Here is a 20,397-nt window from a genome sequence, read left to right as displayed (position 1 = left end):
TTGGCATCTCGAACGTATGCAAACTTCGTATTATTAATAATATTATTTTCACTAAAAAAATGCATTGTGTCCTTTGGTAGTCTTAATTAATTATGTAATGTCCCCTTCAAAAAATAATTATTTAATGAAAATCATTATATTTTTAAATACTCTTTGCTCAAATAATTAGCAAAATTAATAATAAAGAAAAGAAGAAAAAGTCATAATAATAATAATAATCATAAGTCTGTCTTTTTCGACGTATTAAGAGACTCTGATCAACGTTGAAGTTCTATCACAATATTAAAAAAATAATGAAGATAAGAAGATATAATCACTCATATTTTAATTCAATTAAATAAATACAAACATTAAATTACACCCAAAATTATCCCAAAAGGTTACAAGTCATACTTTACATTTTTTTCTCTCATTACAAGTGGTCTAATCTTTTTGTACCACTAATTTTACTATATAACAACTAATTAATAAAAATATTATTGAGTAATAATAATAGTAGAGAAACATTTAATAATCATCCATAGCACGGAATATTATTATTGTTATTTTATTTTTATGAAAAAAATTGTATAATAAGAAAAATAGAAGAGGGGCTTGAGTGAAACATTGAATTCATCAAGGGTGATCGCGGCATCTTGCATTTTTCAAACAACTACGTTGATATGGATTTGCAGACTCACCATGCCCAACAATCCGAAAACGAGCATGGCAACCAGGGTGAGGTCCGCCGGGTTTCTTGCATGGGTCGTCGACCCGACCCCCAAATCCAACCCGAGATGCCTCAGCCTGGTTGGACGTTACAACTAGTACTATCACCATCACCACCACGAGACTCAAACACATGAGCCTAATCGACAATGCCTTCATTTTCATAATAATTTTTTTTCTTTTTGCAAGAAAGATTATGATTTGATTGGATTAGATCAGAGAAAGTCTTTTATAAAAGAAGAAATTTAATTTAATTATGAAAAAAAATTGATTTATTAGGAATGGATTAAAGTAGGATCACATATTTACTTGTGGTACTAAATTAATTTGACTTTAATCTTAGTTGTATATGAACGGTCAATGTGCCTAATTGAGCTATAAGCCATAATTAGAACAGTTAATTTGTGGTTTGGTTCTCACTTTCAAGATTAATCACGGTATCAATATTAATGATCACTTTTGATTTTATATAAAGTAAATAAAACTCTTTTAATTAATTTTTAGTATTATTTTTATGTTAATTACTTAATTTTCATAATAAACGAAAATTAAAATCCAAACGTTAGCTAGAAAAGATGAATAAGTAGGTTTTTTTTAGGGAAAACATAAATAATTATAAGCGTACTTAATGGATCAAAATCAGAATATAAAGTAGTGATCCGATAAATTAAATTAATTTAAAGGAGAAAATAAATCAAACATTTCAAAATAAAATAGAAAAACCTATTAAGATGCCATCCATTTTCCAAAAATAGAAATTGACTCCATAAATGCATAATATATATATAGGGAACGACTACAACGTATTCCATTTTTTTGCAATACCGGTACATCATTTTTCTATTTCGGCACCTGAATAGTTATAATCTCAATTTTTTTTTATACGATGATGTACATTATAACTATCTAGAACATCCTATAAATTTTCAAGAAATTCTAAATGAATTATGGTACTGAAACAGAGTCTAAACTGTCTGTTGCACGCGTGCCTATTTTTTTGTGTACGCGTGTAAAATTTGACAGTTTGAATTTTGTTTTCGGCTTCGTAAACTATTCAGAATTTTTTGAAAATTTGCAGGATATTCTAAATACCTACAATGTATACCGTCATATAAATTTTTTTGGGATTATATCTATTCAGGTACCGAAAATAGAAAATGATGCACCAGTGGTAAAAAAAAAGATGCGTTGTAGTCGTTCCCTATATATATATTTATATAAACTTAATTGAAAAAATCACACTAATGAAAATCCAAATAAGAAAAATTAAGAAAAAATAAGAAGATGAAGGACAGTGGTGTGTTTGGTGGTGGTTGTAAGCCACGTGGCGGCAGAGGTAGGAGCAGTGGATTCATGCAAAAAAAAAAAATAATAATGAAAATGTTGTTATATAAATATAATTTTCTCATTACCATTTATTCTGTCAACAACATGTAAGATGATTTATTTTGTATATTTTTTTTAATACAAATAAAGAAGTTATGCTTGTTTATTAAAGAAAACAAAAATTATAATATATATTTTGTAACGACCCAAATTCGCTAATAAGGCTTAATGGCCTTGATTAGTGTGCCAGGAGGGCAGGTTGGGGTTTATGTGTGATTTTATGAATTAAATGCGTGATTATGATTTAAAGCATGTTATTTGGCTATTTGTTTAACTGAGATGTATGACTATGTTTACTAGTATGCATGTAGGCCCGGATCGTGTTAGAAGGGCATAATTGTAATTGTGGCCATGATTGGCATAACGGTATTGGTATGTGATAATTGTATTCTGTGAATTGTACCACGTGAGTGTGGTTTTATTATTGTGATGCACGTGCCGAGACGGTCCTAGAGAGCTAGTTAACTTCAGAGTCACAACGGGATTTCTATACCCGGCTCGGGAGGAGCCTAGGGGTACCTCGGGAATTTTAAGGTTAAATTGAGATTTAGCGGGTAATGGTTATTGGAGATTTAGTAACCTGGGTAACCATTAGTTACTGCTGAGAGTAACAAGTTCTAGGTAGAAAATGGTAGAAATGAAATAGAAGTAAAAGGACTTAAGTGCCCTTGAGGTTTAGTTGGGAAATGATAGGCAAGGAGGGGTAAAATGGTCATTTGGCTGGGAAATTAGATAAATGGCAGCTGGTTTTATGGGGTACACGGTTTGGGGCTTAACCATTTTGGTCTTGAAAGAGTTTGAAGAGAAGAGAAAAGAGAGGGAAAAGCTAGGGCATGAGGAAGAAGAAGAAGAAGAAGAGAAGGAGAAGTTGGAGACCTAGGAGATGAAGGAAGCTTAGGGATGGATTCCCCATATGAGGTAAGGAATTTTATACTCATTTAAGGCTTGATTATGTTATGGGTTAAGAATTTGAGCATGGGTTGAGTTTGATGTTTGAGTTTTTATTTTTCTGAAATTGAAATCAAGGATGTGGATTTTGGGGATTTGATTGGGTGTTTAGATGTCTTTGGTAATGTTATGGGTTGTTGGATGGTTTATTTGGAGTCTTGAGTTGGTTTTGGGGCTTGGGTGTGAGTTTGGGTTGATTTGGGAGTGTTTTGGCTTGAGGAAATGCAGGGGAAAAACCCAGTTTTTCTGGGTTCGCGAAGGAGCGCCGCGGCCCTGTTCTTGGGCGCCGCGGCGCGAGGCTGTTTGCAGCCAAGGAGCTCCCTGACTTCGCTGGGCGCCGCGGCCCTTGCGGGTAGCGCCGCGGCGCTACGCCTTTTTCAGGATGGGAAAATTTGCATTTTTCAGCTTTTGCTCCGGGGGTTCGGGGGATGTTTCCGATGAACTGTTTTAGGAATTTGGGAGTCCCGAGAGTGTGGGATTGGTCCCGGGAAGTGGTTTTGGGTTGGTTAGTAATGAGGGATGTTTCTTGTGTGTTGTGACTAGGTTCTTTGAGAGGCTCGTGCTAGAGGACCGTGCTCGCGGCTTTGGTGCATCAGGAGGCTCGGAATGCAGGTAAGAAAACTATAACACCCGAGGTTAGGGCATGGCCCCAGATTGTATTATGTGCAAATGTTTAACCTTAAATGAATCATGATGTGTGTGAATGATTATTTCGAATGTACTATATGTGTGATTATGATGAAATGAGCGGCAAGGGCCGAGTACGGCGTAGGCCGGGGCGGCCGTGGGCCGAGTACGGCGTAGGCCGGGGCGGCCGTGGGCCGAGTACGGCGTAGGGCGGGGCGGCCGTGGGCCGAGTACGGCGTAGGGCGGGGCGGCCGTGGGCCGAAAGTAACACCTAGCACATGGGATGCTATATTCAGGGTGGGACCCAAGGGATACATGAGTTATCCTCACGGTGAGAACCGATACCCCAGGGCTTTCGTAAGGGTCCTGGGGCGGCATGGCCGTGTTTGCTTAGTCTAATGGTTGACTTGTTTATTTGTGGATTATCTGTTATGATAAACTGTATACATTGCATATGTTATGTTCTGCATGAGTTTTCTTGCTGGGCTTCGGCTCACGGGTGCTCTGTGTTGCAGGTAAGGGCAATGACTGAGTCAACCAACCATGAGTACGGAGAGCGTGAAGCGACGCGTACATGTTTGGCCTGCCCGACTGCTTTGGTTGGGGGTTTATTCGTAAATGGCTGTAATAATCTATGATTTCTCAAACTGTAACCTTATTTCAAGATGTGATTAGTTTTCAAACCTTATTTTGGGATCCCAAATGTTTAATAATAGAAGTTTTAATGAAACGACGCATTTTCTAAGATTACAGCCTTAACTTTTAATTAGTCACACTTTTGTTTCAAAACCTTGGTTAGCGAGTTCTTTGCACAATGTTTTGTCTTAAAAACTCACTCAGTAACGGCTCTAAGGAAGTAGGGCGTTACATATTTTTTGAGAAAAATTATATAAAATATGTTTCGCAATAGAAAGTCAAGTTAATTGCATTTAGCTTGAAAAACAAAAACTTGGATATTTTATTTTAGAAGAATTGAAAAGAGCATCTCCAATCACATTAGTTCTCTATATTAGCTAAAGTTGACAAATTAATTTAATAATTTTTACAAAATTAGATTACCATCTTCACACTTGCTAATAAAAAAATAATTATGCATGCACTATTTGTGCTCTATTTTTGGCATTATAAATCATTAATTTTTTTAAAAAAAAAAAATTGTAGAAGGTTAACTACGACAACAATAAATATTAGCTTAAAAGAAATTAGGGTTAAGACACCCACATGTATGAAAAATTGTGTGATGTACCAATACAGCATTTTATTTTATCAATTATAATTTTTTTTCTATTAAAATACATGCAAATATAGATACAACAAGTGGTTACCAAGAAGGTGTTCATACACAAAAAAGACTTCATGTCCAAGCTTATCAATGAAGGTTAATCTCGAGCACTGGTGATTAGTTATTAGATAATGTTTGGAAAACATTTAGGGCGTATTTATAAAACCACCCTGTAATTATAATTGAGTGTAATTAAGAGTAATTACTCGATTTGATGTGTTTGTCTGACTATGTAATTATGCAATAACTATGTAATTGAAAGTAATTGAGGGGTTCCAATTACACTCTCCAATTATCATAGAATTTCATGAGAATTGAATATAATTACACAAAAGTATTAATTTTAAATAATATTATTGCATGATATTATTTTTTTGTATAATTACTAATTTTTACTAAATATGACAATAGAAATTCATAAGTAACTTAATATCCAAACACATTTTATATTTTAAAAATATAGAGTAATTAGTAGAATATGTAATTAATACTTAATAATTACCTAGCTTAATAATTACACAGCGTCTTCCAAACATGTCTTAAGTAAAAAAAATCTCGAAAAAAAGTAGGAAATGCTATTAGTCAAAACCTACAAATAGTACGAGTGAACAATAAATGTGAAGAATATCTTTGTTTTGTAAAAAATCATATGAGAGTTGTTCTTTTTTGTTTTTTTTGAAATTTATCATATAAGGGCCCGTTTGGACCATTGGACTAGATTAAGTGATGGGACAAATTTGTCCAATTCCACGTTCGCACAATTTCTAAGGTAATGTTGGATTGGACAATTATGTCCCACACTTTTACTTAGTCCCTTATATAAGAGACTATATTAACCCATATTTCTAAGGTAATTTGTGACTATATTAGCCACACCATAAAATTGTTTTTTTTATAACTAGAAAAATTTAATCTTAAAAATAATAATTTTTGTTTAAAAAAATTAATAATAATAAATTTTGTCTGCCATCAAATTATATTGAAATATTTTTTTAAAAAAATTCTTATCTATTATAATTGTTTTTTTATAACATTTAAATTTAAAATGTGAAAATTAAATTATATACACCATTAATATTTTTCTTAAATATTATTTGATTTTAAGAATTATTATTTTTATTGAAAATTATATAATTTATTAAATATTTTATACTATTTATTTTAATAAAATTATAAATTTATTAAAAAAATTATTTTATTTTTATTTAGTCCTGCTTTGCACCAAACAAAGTATAGTACTAAGATATTTTAGTCCAATCTAACTAATAATCCAATCCAACCTTCCAAACGAGCTCTAAGAGTTTTAAATTACAAAAAAAAAAAAAAAGAGTTATCTTTAGTTATCAAATTCAAATACGGCATTTCCCCAAACCAACCAAAAAACAAGAAAATAATAATAAAAAAACAAATATTAATATTAAAATAATAATAATTGGACATAGTGATGCTTTGGTGGAAGACCCACAAAGGAAAGGAGCCACCCAATCCCGTCAATTCGTGCTAATCCATATCTGGTAGGCGTGGATACCCTGTTATCGTGTGCTAACTACACCGTACCATTCTCTTTGCCAGCTCATCAATTTAAGCCTTATCCAATTAAACATTAAATTAAAATAAATCTCCACCGTCGATAGTGCTGACTTTATCAAGTCAACAACCGATTGCACAGTTATTATTGTAGTCCGCGATGTACGTTAACTCATTCCATTCAATTACTAAAGAACAAGGAGAAGAGACACCTTAAAAATCTAAACCCTATCCAATTAAGGCTAGTGTGTATCATGTAATGTAACATATAAAAGGCTCTTTCTTCCCAAAAACACTGTCATATCTCCTCTTCTTCATTTCCCAATCATAATTCTGCTTTTTCAGATTTTTCTTTGAGGACTTTTCACAAACATTTGATGGACGCTTGTCTCTCGCACCACAAAATCCCCAATTTCTCCATCTCTCCGAAGCCCTCGATTGGCCATTCTTTGTTACGACAGTCCACTCTCAATTTCCGTACCTCTGGTTTCAGAATCAGACCCTTGACGGTCATCGCCAGCGCTGGCCCGAGCCACTGCCAGTTCAGCAACCTGAACTCGCCCCTGGAGCCGCGGACCCCGGCAGGGAAGGATCTCATCGGCGTTTTGCAGAATCATCCGCAGCTGTTTCACCTTGCCGTTGCCGATGAACTCAAGCAGTTGTCTGATGATCGAGATCACGCTCTCAATCGGATGGTCCTCACCGCAGGATCCCCTGACGCCTGCCTTCACAGGTGAGAAAACACTTTGAATCTCTTAAATATGTGATTTTTCAATTTTAATTTTCGTTAATATTTGTGATGTGAAACTCAAGTTTAGTGTTTGGAATTCATATGTGACTACTGTGATTTTGATTGAATTTGGGCATGATGTTGAGATTTTTTTTTCTTTTTCTTTTTTGTGGTACGATTCTGACTCATACTCATATGACTATGATTCAATGAACCTTTAAAAGCTTTAACTATTTCTAAGTAGTGCAATAGAATGCATTGAGTCTGACCCCTCACTTTTATTTGAATATTTTACAACCCAAAAAGATATTAATATTTCATATTTATTCATATAATACACGTTAGAAGAATAATATATTAGTAAAATTGAATCCCAAAATTCAAAGTTGGCTTTTGGGATCTTCAAATGCCACTCTACAATACAAGAGAATGATGTGAACTTTGCAGCCTTGGATGGCTTTGATTTTTACCTCCCAAGTTCGTATAAATGTTGTGTAGGTGTAGCGATGGAAATCAATTGAACATTTATTACATGATTCAAGTTTGTTGTTTTTTGTCCAGTATTCTAGATGAAAATGACTTGTGTACTTAATCTACAAAAAATATTATTTTTCGGAGTAGTAGAATATCTAAATTTAAGATTCAGAGGACGCGGTAGGAAAAAGTATAACTTTTGGGAATAAAGAGGGTAAAAGTATTTTACTTGGGGCCAAAGATAGACTTTTACAGTTTTCAACCATGTTCATGCTCAGCTTCTTATGAATATTTTCGTTAAAAATTACAAATCTACCTTTGTGATGCTGCTGAATTACTGGAGTTTTCTTTACTTCGGTTTGACTTTTGCCTAGAGTGATTATTATCCTCTCTTTAATGATGAGGGACTTTTTTAATGACTCCCTTGATTTTTGAGATTCTTCTTTGGCGAGTTAAGAGAATCGAATTGCATTCTTACCAACAACCAAGTAGAGAATATCAGGTGGTCACTCCAGATGCATATCCTTTTTACCTATAAGGCCCGTTGACTAGTCAAAATGGCCAGTCTGGGCCAGCTCACCCCTTCCGAAAAGTAGTCCTATAGGACTGTGGTCACCCATCCCTGCACAGTTTATGCCCCTTGTCCTGCAGGGTCGGGCCCATATGTTGCTAGGATGGCTTTCTAAAACAAGCGTTTCCTTTTTATTAATAACACCCAATTCATTATGACTAATATAAATTCTTTTGACGTTATTGGCTCAGTCTTGACTCCATCATTGATCAGCTCCGTCTGTGTACAATGCATGGTCCGGGGCACCTGATATCTCTATGTACCGTATTTACAGATGCATGTTATATTGAAAGAAGATAAGATTTTGATCTATATGATACTATGGTTTTCATTCTACATGTCCTTATAGTTTGACGAGTGCATAACATAATGGTGATCTTCAGCAGGGTTTAACGCTTAAGCCATGCTGACTAACGTTTTTGTGGACAGTCAATCCCTGACAAGGATATTGTCCAGGAATGTGAAGTGTTGCGTAGTGATGCTTTAGCATCTTAAGCAGGTTTGAGGCAGATGAATCAATGATGGAATTACTTGGTGGGCTGAGTAATTGTGTGTTTTAACTTACAATGTAGACATGTAATTCTTATTCTAACAGTACTTATAAATTTCAGGAGGATCGCTCAAATGAAGGAGAAGGAATGCCAGTTTGCAGTTGAGGATATCATGTATCTGTTAGTCTTCTACAAATTTTCTGAGATCAAAGTTCCTTTGGTTCCAAAACTTTCCCAATGCATATACAATGGAAGACTGGAGATAAGGCCTTCAAAAGACTGGGAGCTTGAATCAATCTACAGCTTTGATGTTTTGCAGATTATAAGGGATCATGTTGCTGCAGTCATTGGATTGAGAGCAAACTCTAGTGTCACAGACAACTGGGCAATCACAACAATTGCTAGATCTGCACTTCGCCGAAAATATGTGTCCTCCATCTTATATGGCTACTTCTTGAAGTCTGCTCTATTGAGGCTCCAATTAGAGCAATGTGTGGCTTTAGACAGCCAAGATCTTCCCCCAAGGCAGAGGGCCTCTATTCAGCACCATGGAATAAAAAGTCTTCTGTTTTATCGCATCAGCAGCATGAGATCCGAGTCACAGAGTCTAGGGTTAACCAGTCAGGAGAAGCAGCCTGTTGATGATTTGAAGTGTTACGTGATGGGTTTCGATCCTGAGACATTACAGAGATGTGCAAAATTGAAGTCTAAGGAGGCCACAAATTTGATTGAAAATCACAGTCGTGCTCTTTTTGGGGATGAGAAAACTGGCTCACTCGAGGCTGACGAGGTTATCTTGACCTCATTTTCGAGCCTGAAGAGGCTGGTGTTAGAGGCTGTTGCTTTTGGATCGTTTCTTTGGGACACAGAGGAATGCATCAACACTGTCTATAAGCTAAACGAGAACTGACTGGTGGAAAGAAGAGCCTTTTTTGTACAAAACCCGAGCCATGACCGTGAGATGCTTTGAGGAGCTCACTTGTGTAAATAGAACGATCCTCGCCATGCTTGGACTCTGCGTTGAAGGAGAGCTTTCGCAGATTTACCCTTGTACAGAGTATTTTAGTATATAGTTTTTAAAGCATAATGTGCCCAAGACTAAGAGTAAGAGGCACCAGCTCAGTGTGTGGTTCTAAACTCATTATCCTGCCAATGTGAATTCTATTCTCTTCACCACTTTGCTTGTATGGCTAATTACAAAGGGTTCTTAGTAGGAGCTGGTGATGTGTTTAATTAAGATCCTTGACTGAGGGTTGGCTTAAGCTTTTTTCCCTAATCAATAAGAGAAATCAGATCTGTGTTTTTGGTGCATTGGCTAGGTTTTTGTTTTTTTGTTTGTTTGTTTGGGAAAGTACTAAACTTTATTGTCTAAATGCATAAATAAACTTATGATTAATGAATGGTTTAAAACAAAATAATAGAGACAGGGGTATGTAACCATTCGGTACTCATTGTTTTTGCAAAGTATTATTTTGGTATATTATATTTACAAATAATGCTTATTTGGTAACTTGTATTTTGAAATCGTATATATTTAGTACCCTAAACTCATATTTAATTAATAAAATTTTATTAATTTATTCAAATTACTCTCAATTGTACGAGGTACAAATTATATATAACTACTGACAGTTTGGTCATATTGACAAAATTTTATCAATTATGATACAAAATATTTATGTTTTCAAAATACGAGGTATCATATGAGTATTATTGAAAATAGAGAGTACCAAAACGATACTTTACAAAAATAAAGAATACCAAATAAGTAAATTTCCTAAAAATAAAAAAATACAGAAAAATGCTTTTTTTTTTTTTTTTAAAGAAGAAAAAAAATCACAAAATCTGTTATGTTAATAGACAAATTGCTTGTTTTGCAATCTAAAGTACCCTTTCGTACAAGTTTATTGTTGGTTTCCCTTGCAAGATTGGGATTTACAAGACGCGTAGTCAATAATTCCTGATTAAGACAGGTTAAGTTCCAGTCCCCAAATAGGGGTCTAATTCTACACTCCAAAAGTAAAATACACTGACCAACAAACTTCTTAAAAATGCAATAATCTAGCAAATCCCAAAAAGACCCAAGACTTGGAAATTTGGTAATCAGATCCTGATTACTTTAACTCAGCTTTTGGTTACATGTGTATTTTCATGGTAAGTTCGAGATAGACATAAAATAATATCAATATACAAAATTATAGTGTACAGACCAGAGAGTAGACTACTAGACTAGACTTTGTAAGTATTTCTTTTTCCATAATTTTTAAATATTATATTCCACAGAAATGTTTGTATAGGAAAAACAATATTAAGGGTCTTCCAATTGTTTTAAATTTAAGTGCTTGGCCGGTTACAAGTCAAGACCTCCACCAAATGTAGTCCATTTAAAAATAAATTAAATATAAATTTTTGTTGCAATTAGTCTTATTAAAAAGACCACCATTGTAGATGGTAAATCATAGTGTGAGTTTCTATGAAGATGAAGCATACGACAACTACTCCTTTTATAATAATACTATACACACAAACTATTTAAATACACAGTTTCAACGGTTTCATTACGTAATCCCCCCAAAAAAAAACAAATAAAAGACCAACGACTTTGAGGCCCTCAAATCAATCCCTTCAAAAGTTTGTACACTCATTCACATATATTCTTATATATATATATATACTATTCACATCTTATTATTTGCCGTTCTTGCCAAGTTTTCTTCATCCGATCCTTGAAAATCCAAAAAAAAAAAAAAAAGAAAGAAAAAAATGGCTGTTTTACTTCTCAAAACCATCTTCTTTTTGGTGAGCACTGTCTCATATTTTGTAACACGTATTTTATTTACCACCATAGCTTATGTTCTGGTGTTCGTGATCCAGACACTGAAAGTGCCAGGTGAAAACGCCAAAGGGTTGTTGGAACAAGTGGCAGAGAGTCTCAAGGGGTTCATTCAGTACTTCGTGGAGCTGGGTTGGGAAGCAATTACGACAGGAATTTCTATGTCGTTTGATCTTGCTAAAGAAGGTGTTATTGGGTCAGCTTCAGGTGCTGTCTCCAGTGTTATGGGGCTCATGGACCAAACCAGAAGCTCCTTGGAAGGGTTGGTCAAAGATGTGCCTGAATTGGTCCAAGTTTTCTCTGAGATGGCTTCTACTATTGTCTCAGATTTGTGGAGCAATTACTTGGATGCTTTAGGATATGTTAAGGAGCAGTTTGCTTCTTGAGATTTAATTCTTCTTCTTCTTTTTCTAACGGGTTTTTTTTTTCTGATTTTTCTACTTTATATATATATATATATATTTATGGCATCAAAGAGATTTTTGTATATGATTTTGTTATAATTATGCATGTTTCACTGTTAACTTATCTCCACTATGAATTGAATAGTTTTTTATTATGCATGGTGTTGAGTTTTTATGATTTAATTGGCTATTGCACTAAAGTCTACAAAGGAGAAAATATTGGTATGTTAGTATATCGTATTCAATTTTATGATTTAAAAGAAAAATGTTCAACTCACAAATATACATAAGTATGGTTGTTTATTTTTTAAAAGATTATTAGAAACATAAGCGCATTTTGTTATTAACACCATATTAATAACTAACAGATTTTTAGAAATGATAATCTCTTGAATCTTATAATGCACAACAAAATACTAATGTAAATTTCTAAACTAAAAGATTACTATTTTAATTTTGACAGTAATATGAAAACTGTTGACTTTTCTTACCCAATAGGCTTCTAATATTGTGTTGTCGTTACAATAAACAAAATTAAAGAAATGTTGGATAATTTATATAAACAAATCACCAAATTGCATCTATCAAAACATTAGAGCTTTTTTAAAAAAGAAAGTCAACTGCATGGTATTTAGCTATATTTATGTGATATAATTTTTCATAAATTGTTTGGATGTTAAAAGTTTGTGTCACAATCTTTATTCTAAATTGGTATTCATGATTCAAAACTTTTCTTTAAAATTAAAAAGATTTTTAACAAATATTGCACTACTAAAAGGGCATTATATTTGCACCCAAAATTTGATTAAAACACCTTATTTTTATTAAAAATTAATATATAATATATAATATATATTTTTATCAACTTATGGTCACATTTTTCTATTTTTTTCTTTTTTATATTCTAAAAAATACATAATAAAAATAATATATATTTAATATTTAAATTAAAACAAAAAAAATATAACAACTTGTTAAAGAAAGAATTTTTTTTTATACAATATTCAAACAAAATTATGAAAACAAGATAAAATAAAATTATTGAAATTAACCAAAAAAAAGTCAAAAAATAAATATATTGAGAAAAATTGTTAAAATTAATTTTAAAAATGATTTTTTTTAATTAATGGTTATTTATATATAATTGTAGGGTGCAAATATAATGCAATGGTTTTTTTTTTCTTCGTCATATTCAAATCTAAGGAGAAAAACTGGAACACCCTATATGTAAGTATTTATTGTGTTGGAGACTTGGAGAACACGAAGATGACGTTAAGGAAGATGGAATATTCATAGAAGACTTTTATTTTAAAAATAAAAACAATAAAATACTTACCTATAATTAACTATACAATTATATAAATATATTTATATATATAAAGGACCTTGTTTCCTCCTAAAACAATCACAGCTTCTTAAGTGGACTCAGTCCTCCTTAGCCTAGCTATACTCAAAACTCAATTAGTATTTAATTAATCTTCATGATTTGATTTACCTTAATTATTGTTGTGGTCTACAGACTACTCATCTCTAAATTAATAAATGTAATTATAAATAATTAATATAGGAATATCTTGGACCATGCCATGGTTATCAATACCATTTACCAGACCACAACTCTTTCTTAGTTTCTCTTGCTCTTATGGCATCTTTGGCAGGGAAGCTTATGCATGCGCTTCACTATGATCACTGTGGCACAGCTTCTGCTACTGCTTTAAAGGTTTTTTTTCTCTTTTTTCAATAGAGATTGGTGAAAAATGCCCTCTTCTTTTAGATCAATTTTGAATTTTTTTTTCGTAAAATAGTCTCTATCTAAAATTTCGACCCGAACATTTGCCAAAAAATTATCAAAACTAACCAGATTACAAAATAAATCTAAAAAATAGGCCATTTTGCCGAGTACCCTTTTCAATATTGGTTTCTAAAAGGATATAATTTTGGTAATATATTGGTTTCAGGATGTTGAGGTTGTGGTGCCTATTCCAAAGAAGAATGAGGTTTTGGTTAAAGTGGAAGCATTGGCTCTGAATCCAGTTGATTGGAAAATTCAGACAGGCATGTTGCGCCCCATTTTCCCTCGCAAATTCCCCCACATTCCTGGTATATATATCTCTTTCTTTCTTTATACATAATTCAATATTTGTATATATATTTATGTATATATTATTATTATCACAGGTACTGATGTGGCTGGAGAAATAGTAGAGGTTGGACATGGTGTCACTAAATTCAAAGCTGGTGACAAAGTTGTAGCTACTCTAAGCCATGCTGTGAGTTAACCTTTTCTTTTGATATATAAAACATAGATGAAATTGATAATTTTTCATCAACAAGTGTCATCATTGGACATTGTGTGATATGATGAGATTGTGTTATGACAGAATGGAGGTGGACTAGCTGAATTTGTTGTGGCTGGCGAGAGCTGGACAGTTGCTCGGCCATCTCAAGTTTCGGCAGCCGAAGCTGCAAGCTTGCCTATTTCTGGCCTCACGGCGCACCAGGCACTCACTCAAATTGCTGGGATTGACCTTGATGGAACTGGCCAGGCGCAGAGGAACGTTTTGGTCACTGCAGCCTCCGGTGGTGTCGGCCACTATGCTGTCCAATTGGCAAAGCTTGGGCACACACATGTCACAGCCACTTGTGGTGCCCGGAACATCGAGTTTGTGAAGAGCTTAGGTGCTGATGAGGTTCTTGACTACAAGACCCCTGAAGGGTCAGCTCTGAAAAGCCCTTCGGGTCGAAAATATGATGCTGTGATCAACTGTGTGACGGGTATTCCTTGGTCCACTTTTGAGCCTAATCTTAGTAGGAATGGGATTGTTATTGATATCACTCCAGGGCCAGCTTCCTTGTGGACTTTTTCTCTCAAGAAACTTACCTTCTCTTCGAAGCGGTTAGTGCCAATTATATTCGTGAATACAAAGAGTGAGAATTTAGAATATCTTGTGAATTTGGTGAAGGAAGGAAAACTCAAGACAGTGATTGACTCGAAGTATCCACTGAGCAAGGCTGAAGATGCTTGGGCCAAGAGTATTGATGGCCATGCTACTGGGAAAATCATTGTGGAGCCTTAGGTAGTAGTGGACTCAGATTATTTATCTTAGCATTGTAACTGTTATGTATTTGAATGGCTTTTGAATGTGAGGACCATGGTTGTCCTGCTTGGTAGTAAGTATTTATAGTAATAATAAGGTATAGAAGATTTTAAGAGCTTGGTGGTGGGGGCTCATTTTCTTAAGGCACTTCTTCAAATTTCTGATATTTTATTGCTGAAAAAATATTTTCAATAAGAAATTCTGTGTTACCAAACAGATGGAAATGGAAGGGAAAATTGAAATTTTTAGACTAGTAGACCATTGGAACTTTGTAGGGGAGCCAAATATTTGGAGAAGTATTATTGTGCAACTTAAGGTGTGTGGCACCATAAGTAATGTACGAAGCTAAGTTGAAATAGATGTGTGCTTCTCTGGCAGCACTAAAGAATTCCTTGCCCAAAGCAGAAAATAGAGAAGCTATGGTTTGAACAAAATGGTCAAATTGCATGGCAAAAAGCAAAAAAACCCTTCACCTCTTCTCCTTTGTTTTTCAAGTCGATATGTTCTACCAAACAATGCTCCAATACTCCTCATGCTGAGGGGAATCAAATTAAATGTTGATGCTGCAATTGAAAAAAAGGAACAAAGCTTTGTTCTTATAAATACTAGTTAGAATTCCATTTACAGGGGTGATTAAGAGAGTGCAGTTTTGATAAAATCGATTATATAAGAAGAGTAATTAAGCTGATGTTGGACCACCTATTAATTGTTGTATGTTTAGTTACTTTGCCATTAGGCTAGCTGATGTGACAAACCCTTAATCTGATTGGTCACTAAGTAAGATTAGTCAAAAAGGTTGTTAGTAGAATTGAACCTATAAATAGCTAGCTAGATCACTGTTTAGGCAAGATTACTCGGGGAGTTTTGCCAAGTTTCTCGAATACTTGGGTTTGTAACTATTCTTTGGCTCTCATCAATAAGATTTCTTATTCATAGTTCTTTCAAGAACTGAAAATTTAACGGGTCACTATAAAATTTGAGTTAATATGATGTATATATATCCCTTTCGCCTTTTCCACCTAAATGTACTCACTAATATTGGTTCAAATTTATTTTTTGTAACAGTACTGCGCATACCTTTTCTGATTTTTCATATCAACTAAAATTTCATCTAGCTAAGATTAACACATTAATTTTCAGCCTCAAAGAAAGACTTTTCTTTTAAAGTGTTTGTATAAAATTGAAAAGAAAACTTTTCTTGCTTGTGACAAGTTAAAGAATAGTCTTGGCTGAAATCTGTAATGAGAAACTTCAAATATTTTGAAAAAGACTATTCTTCTTGTCATGTGTCGACCAACACAGGTTTTGGTACTTTTCTCGAAACTCTAGTTAGAGAGAGTTTCCATATAAATAAACTAATCGAAGCAGAGATTTCTCTCACATCAGTTTTGGCTAGGAATGGCATCCTTGACAAAAAAGCTTATGCATGCACTTCAGTATGATAGATATGGCGGAGGAGCTGCTGCTTTAAAGGTATTATTTTTCTTTTTCTTATTTAATGTATATTTATTATATCAAGTGAGATTAAGTTGGATATTAGTTTAGTTATATTTGGTTCAAAATTATAGGATATAACATGATGAGAATTGATTTGCAGCATGTTGAAGTTGCAGTGCCCACTCCAAATAAGAATGAGGTTTTGGTTAAATCGGAAGCTATAACTCTTAATCCATTTGATATGAGAATTCAGAAAGGAGTCGCTCGGCCTATTTTTTTGCCTCGCAAATTTCCTCACATTCCTGGTATTTATTTCTCTTTCTTTATCAAAGTTTGATTTGTTACTTATTTTTTGCATTGGGAAATTTCATGCTCTATGCATCAGAATATATGACAACATACCCAAGTAAACGTTAGAACATGACCAAGTCAAAGTTAATATTTAGTTGGGCTTTGGGGATCACAGGAACTGATGTGGCTGGAGAAATAGTAGAGATTGGACATGGTGTCACTAAGTTCAAAGCCGGTGACAAAGTTGTAGCCACTGTACCATACACTGTGAGATATCCTCTTATGCTTTCTGTGTATTTTATTTGGTATTTTACAAGTAGTTATGTGACGCTGTGTTATATATCAGATTGGAGGTGCACTAGCTGAATTTGTTGTAGTTAATGAGAGCTTGACAGTAGCTCGACCACCTCAAGTGTCAGCTGCCGAGGCTGCAGGGTTGCCTATTGCTGGCCTAACAGCGCACGCAGCTCTCACTCAAGCTGCTGGGATCAAGCTCGATGATCACGGCACCGGGAATAAGCAACCAATAAACATTCTGATCACTGCAGCCTCCGGTGGCGTAGGTCACTATGCTGTTCAACTGGCAAAGCTTAGAGAAAACACACATGTTACAGCTACTTGTGGTGCTCGTAACATTGAGTTTGTGAGGAGCTTAGGTGCTGATGAGGTTCTTGACTACGCCACCCCAGAAGGGTCAGCTCTGAAAAGCCCATCTGGTCGAAAATACGATGCTGTGATTCACTGCGCCACCGGCATTCCTTGGTCAACTTTCGAGCCTAATCTGAATAAGAACGGGAAGGTTATCAACCTTACTCCTGGGCCAGCTGCGTTTTTTACTTTTGCTCTGAAGAAACTGACCTTCTCTTCGAAGCAATTGGTGCCATTTTTTTTGACTGCCAAGGGTGAGAACCTGGAGTATCTTGTTGAGTTGGTGAAGGAAGGGAAACTCAAGACAGTGATTGACTCAAAACACCCGCTGAGCAAGGCTGACGATGGTTGGGCCAAGAGTATTGATGGTCACGCTACTGGGAAAATCATTGTGGAGCCGTAGGCAGTGGACGCAGATTATTTATCTTAGCATTGCAACTGATATGTATTAGAATTAGAATGGCTTTTGAGTGTGAGGACCATGGTTGTCCTGATTTGTATTTATAGTAATTACAGAGCTTGGTATTTTTTTCATGTAAATTTGTGCTATATTTACACAGCTATTCTTCATGTATTTATTATCATTTTTAATAAGAAATTCTATTTTACCAAGCAGATGGAAATTGAAGAGAAAATTAAAATTTGATAGACTGCAATTGGAACTTTAAGAGGAACCAAATATTTGGAAAGTGTTATTGTTGAACTTATGGTGTGTGGTTCCATAAGTAATTAATGTATGAAGCTATTTCAGGAATAAGTTGAAGTAAATGTGTGCTTCTCTGGCAGGACTAAAGACTTGTTGCTCAAAGTAGAAAAAATAGAATTTTGTTATATTTGCAACATAATTATGAGCATAACAACTATTAATAACTCATCTATCATCTTAACTTGAGCCTCATTTGAACTTGAAACATACCAATCTAGTATATAGGAGAGGTACCAACTTTTTAACCATGGAGATGATGATTGACTCTTGCTCCTGAAGAAAATCCGCCAAGAGAAGAAAGAAAACAAAAAAATGGTGCAAGGAGTGACTATGGACACTACTCTTCTCATTCTCTCTAATAGGCATGGCAAGATGGGAAGGTGAGGCGGGGCGGGGTGGGCCCCAACCCGACGGAACATCTTTGCCCTGGTAAAAACGGGGCCCCGCCCCGCCTCAAAACTTTTTTTTTTCTATACTCTAACCCAATTCTCTTATGCTACTTATATATTGTTTACCGAGTTTTTCGGCAACTAGAATTATGTAAGATAAGAGAGCTTAAGAAGAAAGGATTTAGAATTTGCAAGCACGATTTTTATGTGGTTGGGGCGTTAATGAGCCTTAGTCCACGAGTCAGTTGTATTAGAGCTTAGAGAGCTTTTGACAATGGTGTTTTCTACAAGTTTGAGCAGAGTAATTGCTTACGAGAGAAAATTTCGATCCGTCTCTCCAGTGCACCATTGTTCATATTTATAGGCAAATGAGTGCACTGGGCTTGGGCTGGACTAATCTAGGCCCAATAAAGGTATAAATAGTATTTGCTCTCTAATGGAGGCTTAATACAAAAGATTGTAATATATAAAGTACATTAACCAAGGCCCATTGGGCCAGCCCAAGCGTAACCACACTTTAAGACTCCTGACCGAATGTTGCTCCAGTCTGGGTGTCGTGGGCCTCGAGGGAGATCCGGGGGACAGGATCTGTCAGAGCAGTGGCAGCACTGTTTCCTAGGAACAATGTACGTTCCATGCGTAACTTCTTGTTCATAGTTGAGGAGACCAACTTCCGTGTCTCTCGGGGACCTGTCAGTGTCAGGGAAGATCAAACTCTCCTTATCTGGACGTCTGGTCCGGGTTCATTTACTAGTGTCCCGATTCATTCTCGACAAGGTCTGTTCCCAGACTAGTGAACCTGCCACCTATTGGCATCCCAGAGGATATGGGTAGGTCGGGACAGGGATGTCGGGCCCGGGTTCATTTACTAGTGTCTCGGTTTACTGACGATTGGGCTATCAGGACTTTCTTCTTCCCTGTTCATTGGGCTCAGGATGGGCCTGGATCTTTTTGAGGGAGCCCATGTACCCATCGTGTCATACCATGTGTCCCGGGGGAAAACAGGGATAACATTTACCCCCCAAGTCTTCATTCGTGTGTGCATGGTGGAGACTTGCCTTACTCTCCTGGACCAAATCCAAATATCCCGGGTATGGATCTGGGTATCCGGGACCACGTTAGATCTGGACCAATTTTTAGGTGTTGGGTTCCGAACTGTTGAACCATATGGATCCGGCCTACGACTGAGCTTTGAGCCTTACACACTACTGGGTTTTGAACCCCCCAGACCATTCATGTCCAGAATGGAACTAGGCTCTGTGCCTTGCGTCCCATTTGGGTTTGAACCTCCTGGACCATTTTGTGTCCAGAATGGGACTGGGCTTTGAGCCTTGCGTCCCATTTGGTTTTGAACCTCCTGGACCATTTTGTGTCCGGGATGGGACTGGGCTTTGAGCCTTGCGTCCCATTTGGTTTTGAACCTCCCGGACCATTTTTGTGTCCGGGATGGGACTGGGCTTTGGAGCCTTGCGTCTCATTTGGGTTTGAACCTCAAGGACCATGTATGTCCGGGATGGGACTGGGCTTTGAGCCTTGCGTCCCATTTGGTTTTGAACCTCTCGGACCATTTTTGTGTCCGGGATGGGACCGGACTTTGTGCCTTGCGTCCCATTTGGTTTTGAACCTCTCGGACCATGTATGTCTGGGATGGGACTGGGCTTTGAGCCTTGCGTCCCATTTGGTTTTGAACCTCCCGGACCATTTTTGTGTCCGGGATGGGACTGGGCTTTGGAGCCTTGCGTCCCATTTGGTTTTGAACCTCCCGGACCATTTTTGTGTCCGGGATGGGACTGGGTTTTGTGCTTTGTGTCCCATTTGGTTTTGAACCTCCCGGACCATGTATGTCC

General features: G+C 35.8%; 3 protein-coding genes and 1 long non-coding RNA gene across 4 annotated transcripts; all 4 read left to right on the top strand.

The window, feature by feature from the left end:
* Positions 1-2,873: 2,873 nt before the first annotated feature.
* On the top strand, positions 2,874-4,394 carry LOC133787169 (uncharacterized). Its single transcript, XR_009872700.1, has 3 exons — positions 2,874-3,012; positions 3,586-3,654; positions 4,185-4,394. It is a non-coding gene; the product is annotated as an uncharacterized LOC133787169 (long non-coding RNA).
* A 2,363-nt stretch (positions 4,395-6,757) lies between these two features.
* Positions 6,758-10,055, top strand: LOC133782411 (UV-B-induced protein At3g17800, chloroplastic). The gene is made up of 2 exons (XM_062221713.1): positions 6,758-7,211; positions 8,865-10,055. Exons 1-2 carry the CDS (start codon positions 6,856-6,858, stop codon positions 9,652-9,654), a joined length of 1,146 nt encoding a protein of 381 aa, XP_062077697.1. The 5' UTR covers positions 6,758-6,855; the 3' UTR covers positions 9,655-10,055.
* Positions 10,056-13,223: 3,168 nt separating this feature from the next.
* LOC133782401 (chloroplast envelope quinone oxidoreductase homolog) lies at positions 13,224-15,216 on the top strand. Its single transcript, XM_062221706.1, has 4 exons — positions 13,224-13,701; positions 13,940-14,081; positions 14,160-14,251; positions 14,363-15,216. The coding sequence occupies exons 1-4, from the start codon at positions 13,624-13,626 to the stop codon at positions 15,056-15,058; spliced, it is 1,008 nt and encodes a 335-aa protein (XP_062077690.1). The 5' UTR covers positions 13,224-13,623; the 3' UTR covers positions 15,059-15,216.
* Positions 15,217-16,272: 1,056 nt separating this feature from the next.
* Positions 16,273-18,029, top strand: LOC133782396 (chloroplast envelope quinone oxidoreductase homolog). The gene is made up of 4 exons (XM_062221695.1): positions 16,273-16,552; positions 16,677-16,821; positions 16,983-17,074; positions 17,154-18,029. The coding sequence occupies exons 1-4, from the start codon at positions 16,478-16,480 to the stop codon at positions 17,856-17,858; spliced, it is 1,017 nt and encodes a 338-aa protein (XP_062077679.1). The 5' UTR covers positions 16,273-16,477; the 3' UTR covers positions 17,859-18,029.
* Positions 18,030-20,397: the final 2,368 nt, after the last annotated feature.

Source organism: Humulus lupulus, chromosome 1 (assembly GCF_963169125.1).
Source record: "Humulus lupulus chromosome 1, drHumLupu1.1, whole genome shotgun sequence".
Taxonomy (NCBI): domain Eukaryota; kingdom Viridiplantae; phylum Streptophyta; class Magnoliopsida; order Rosales; family Cannabaceae; genus Humulus; species Humulus lupulus.
Note: the sequence above shows the minus strand (reverse complement) of the source record. Positions and strands in the feature narration are given on the sequence as shown.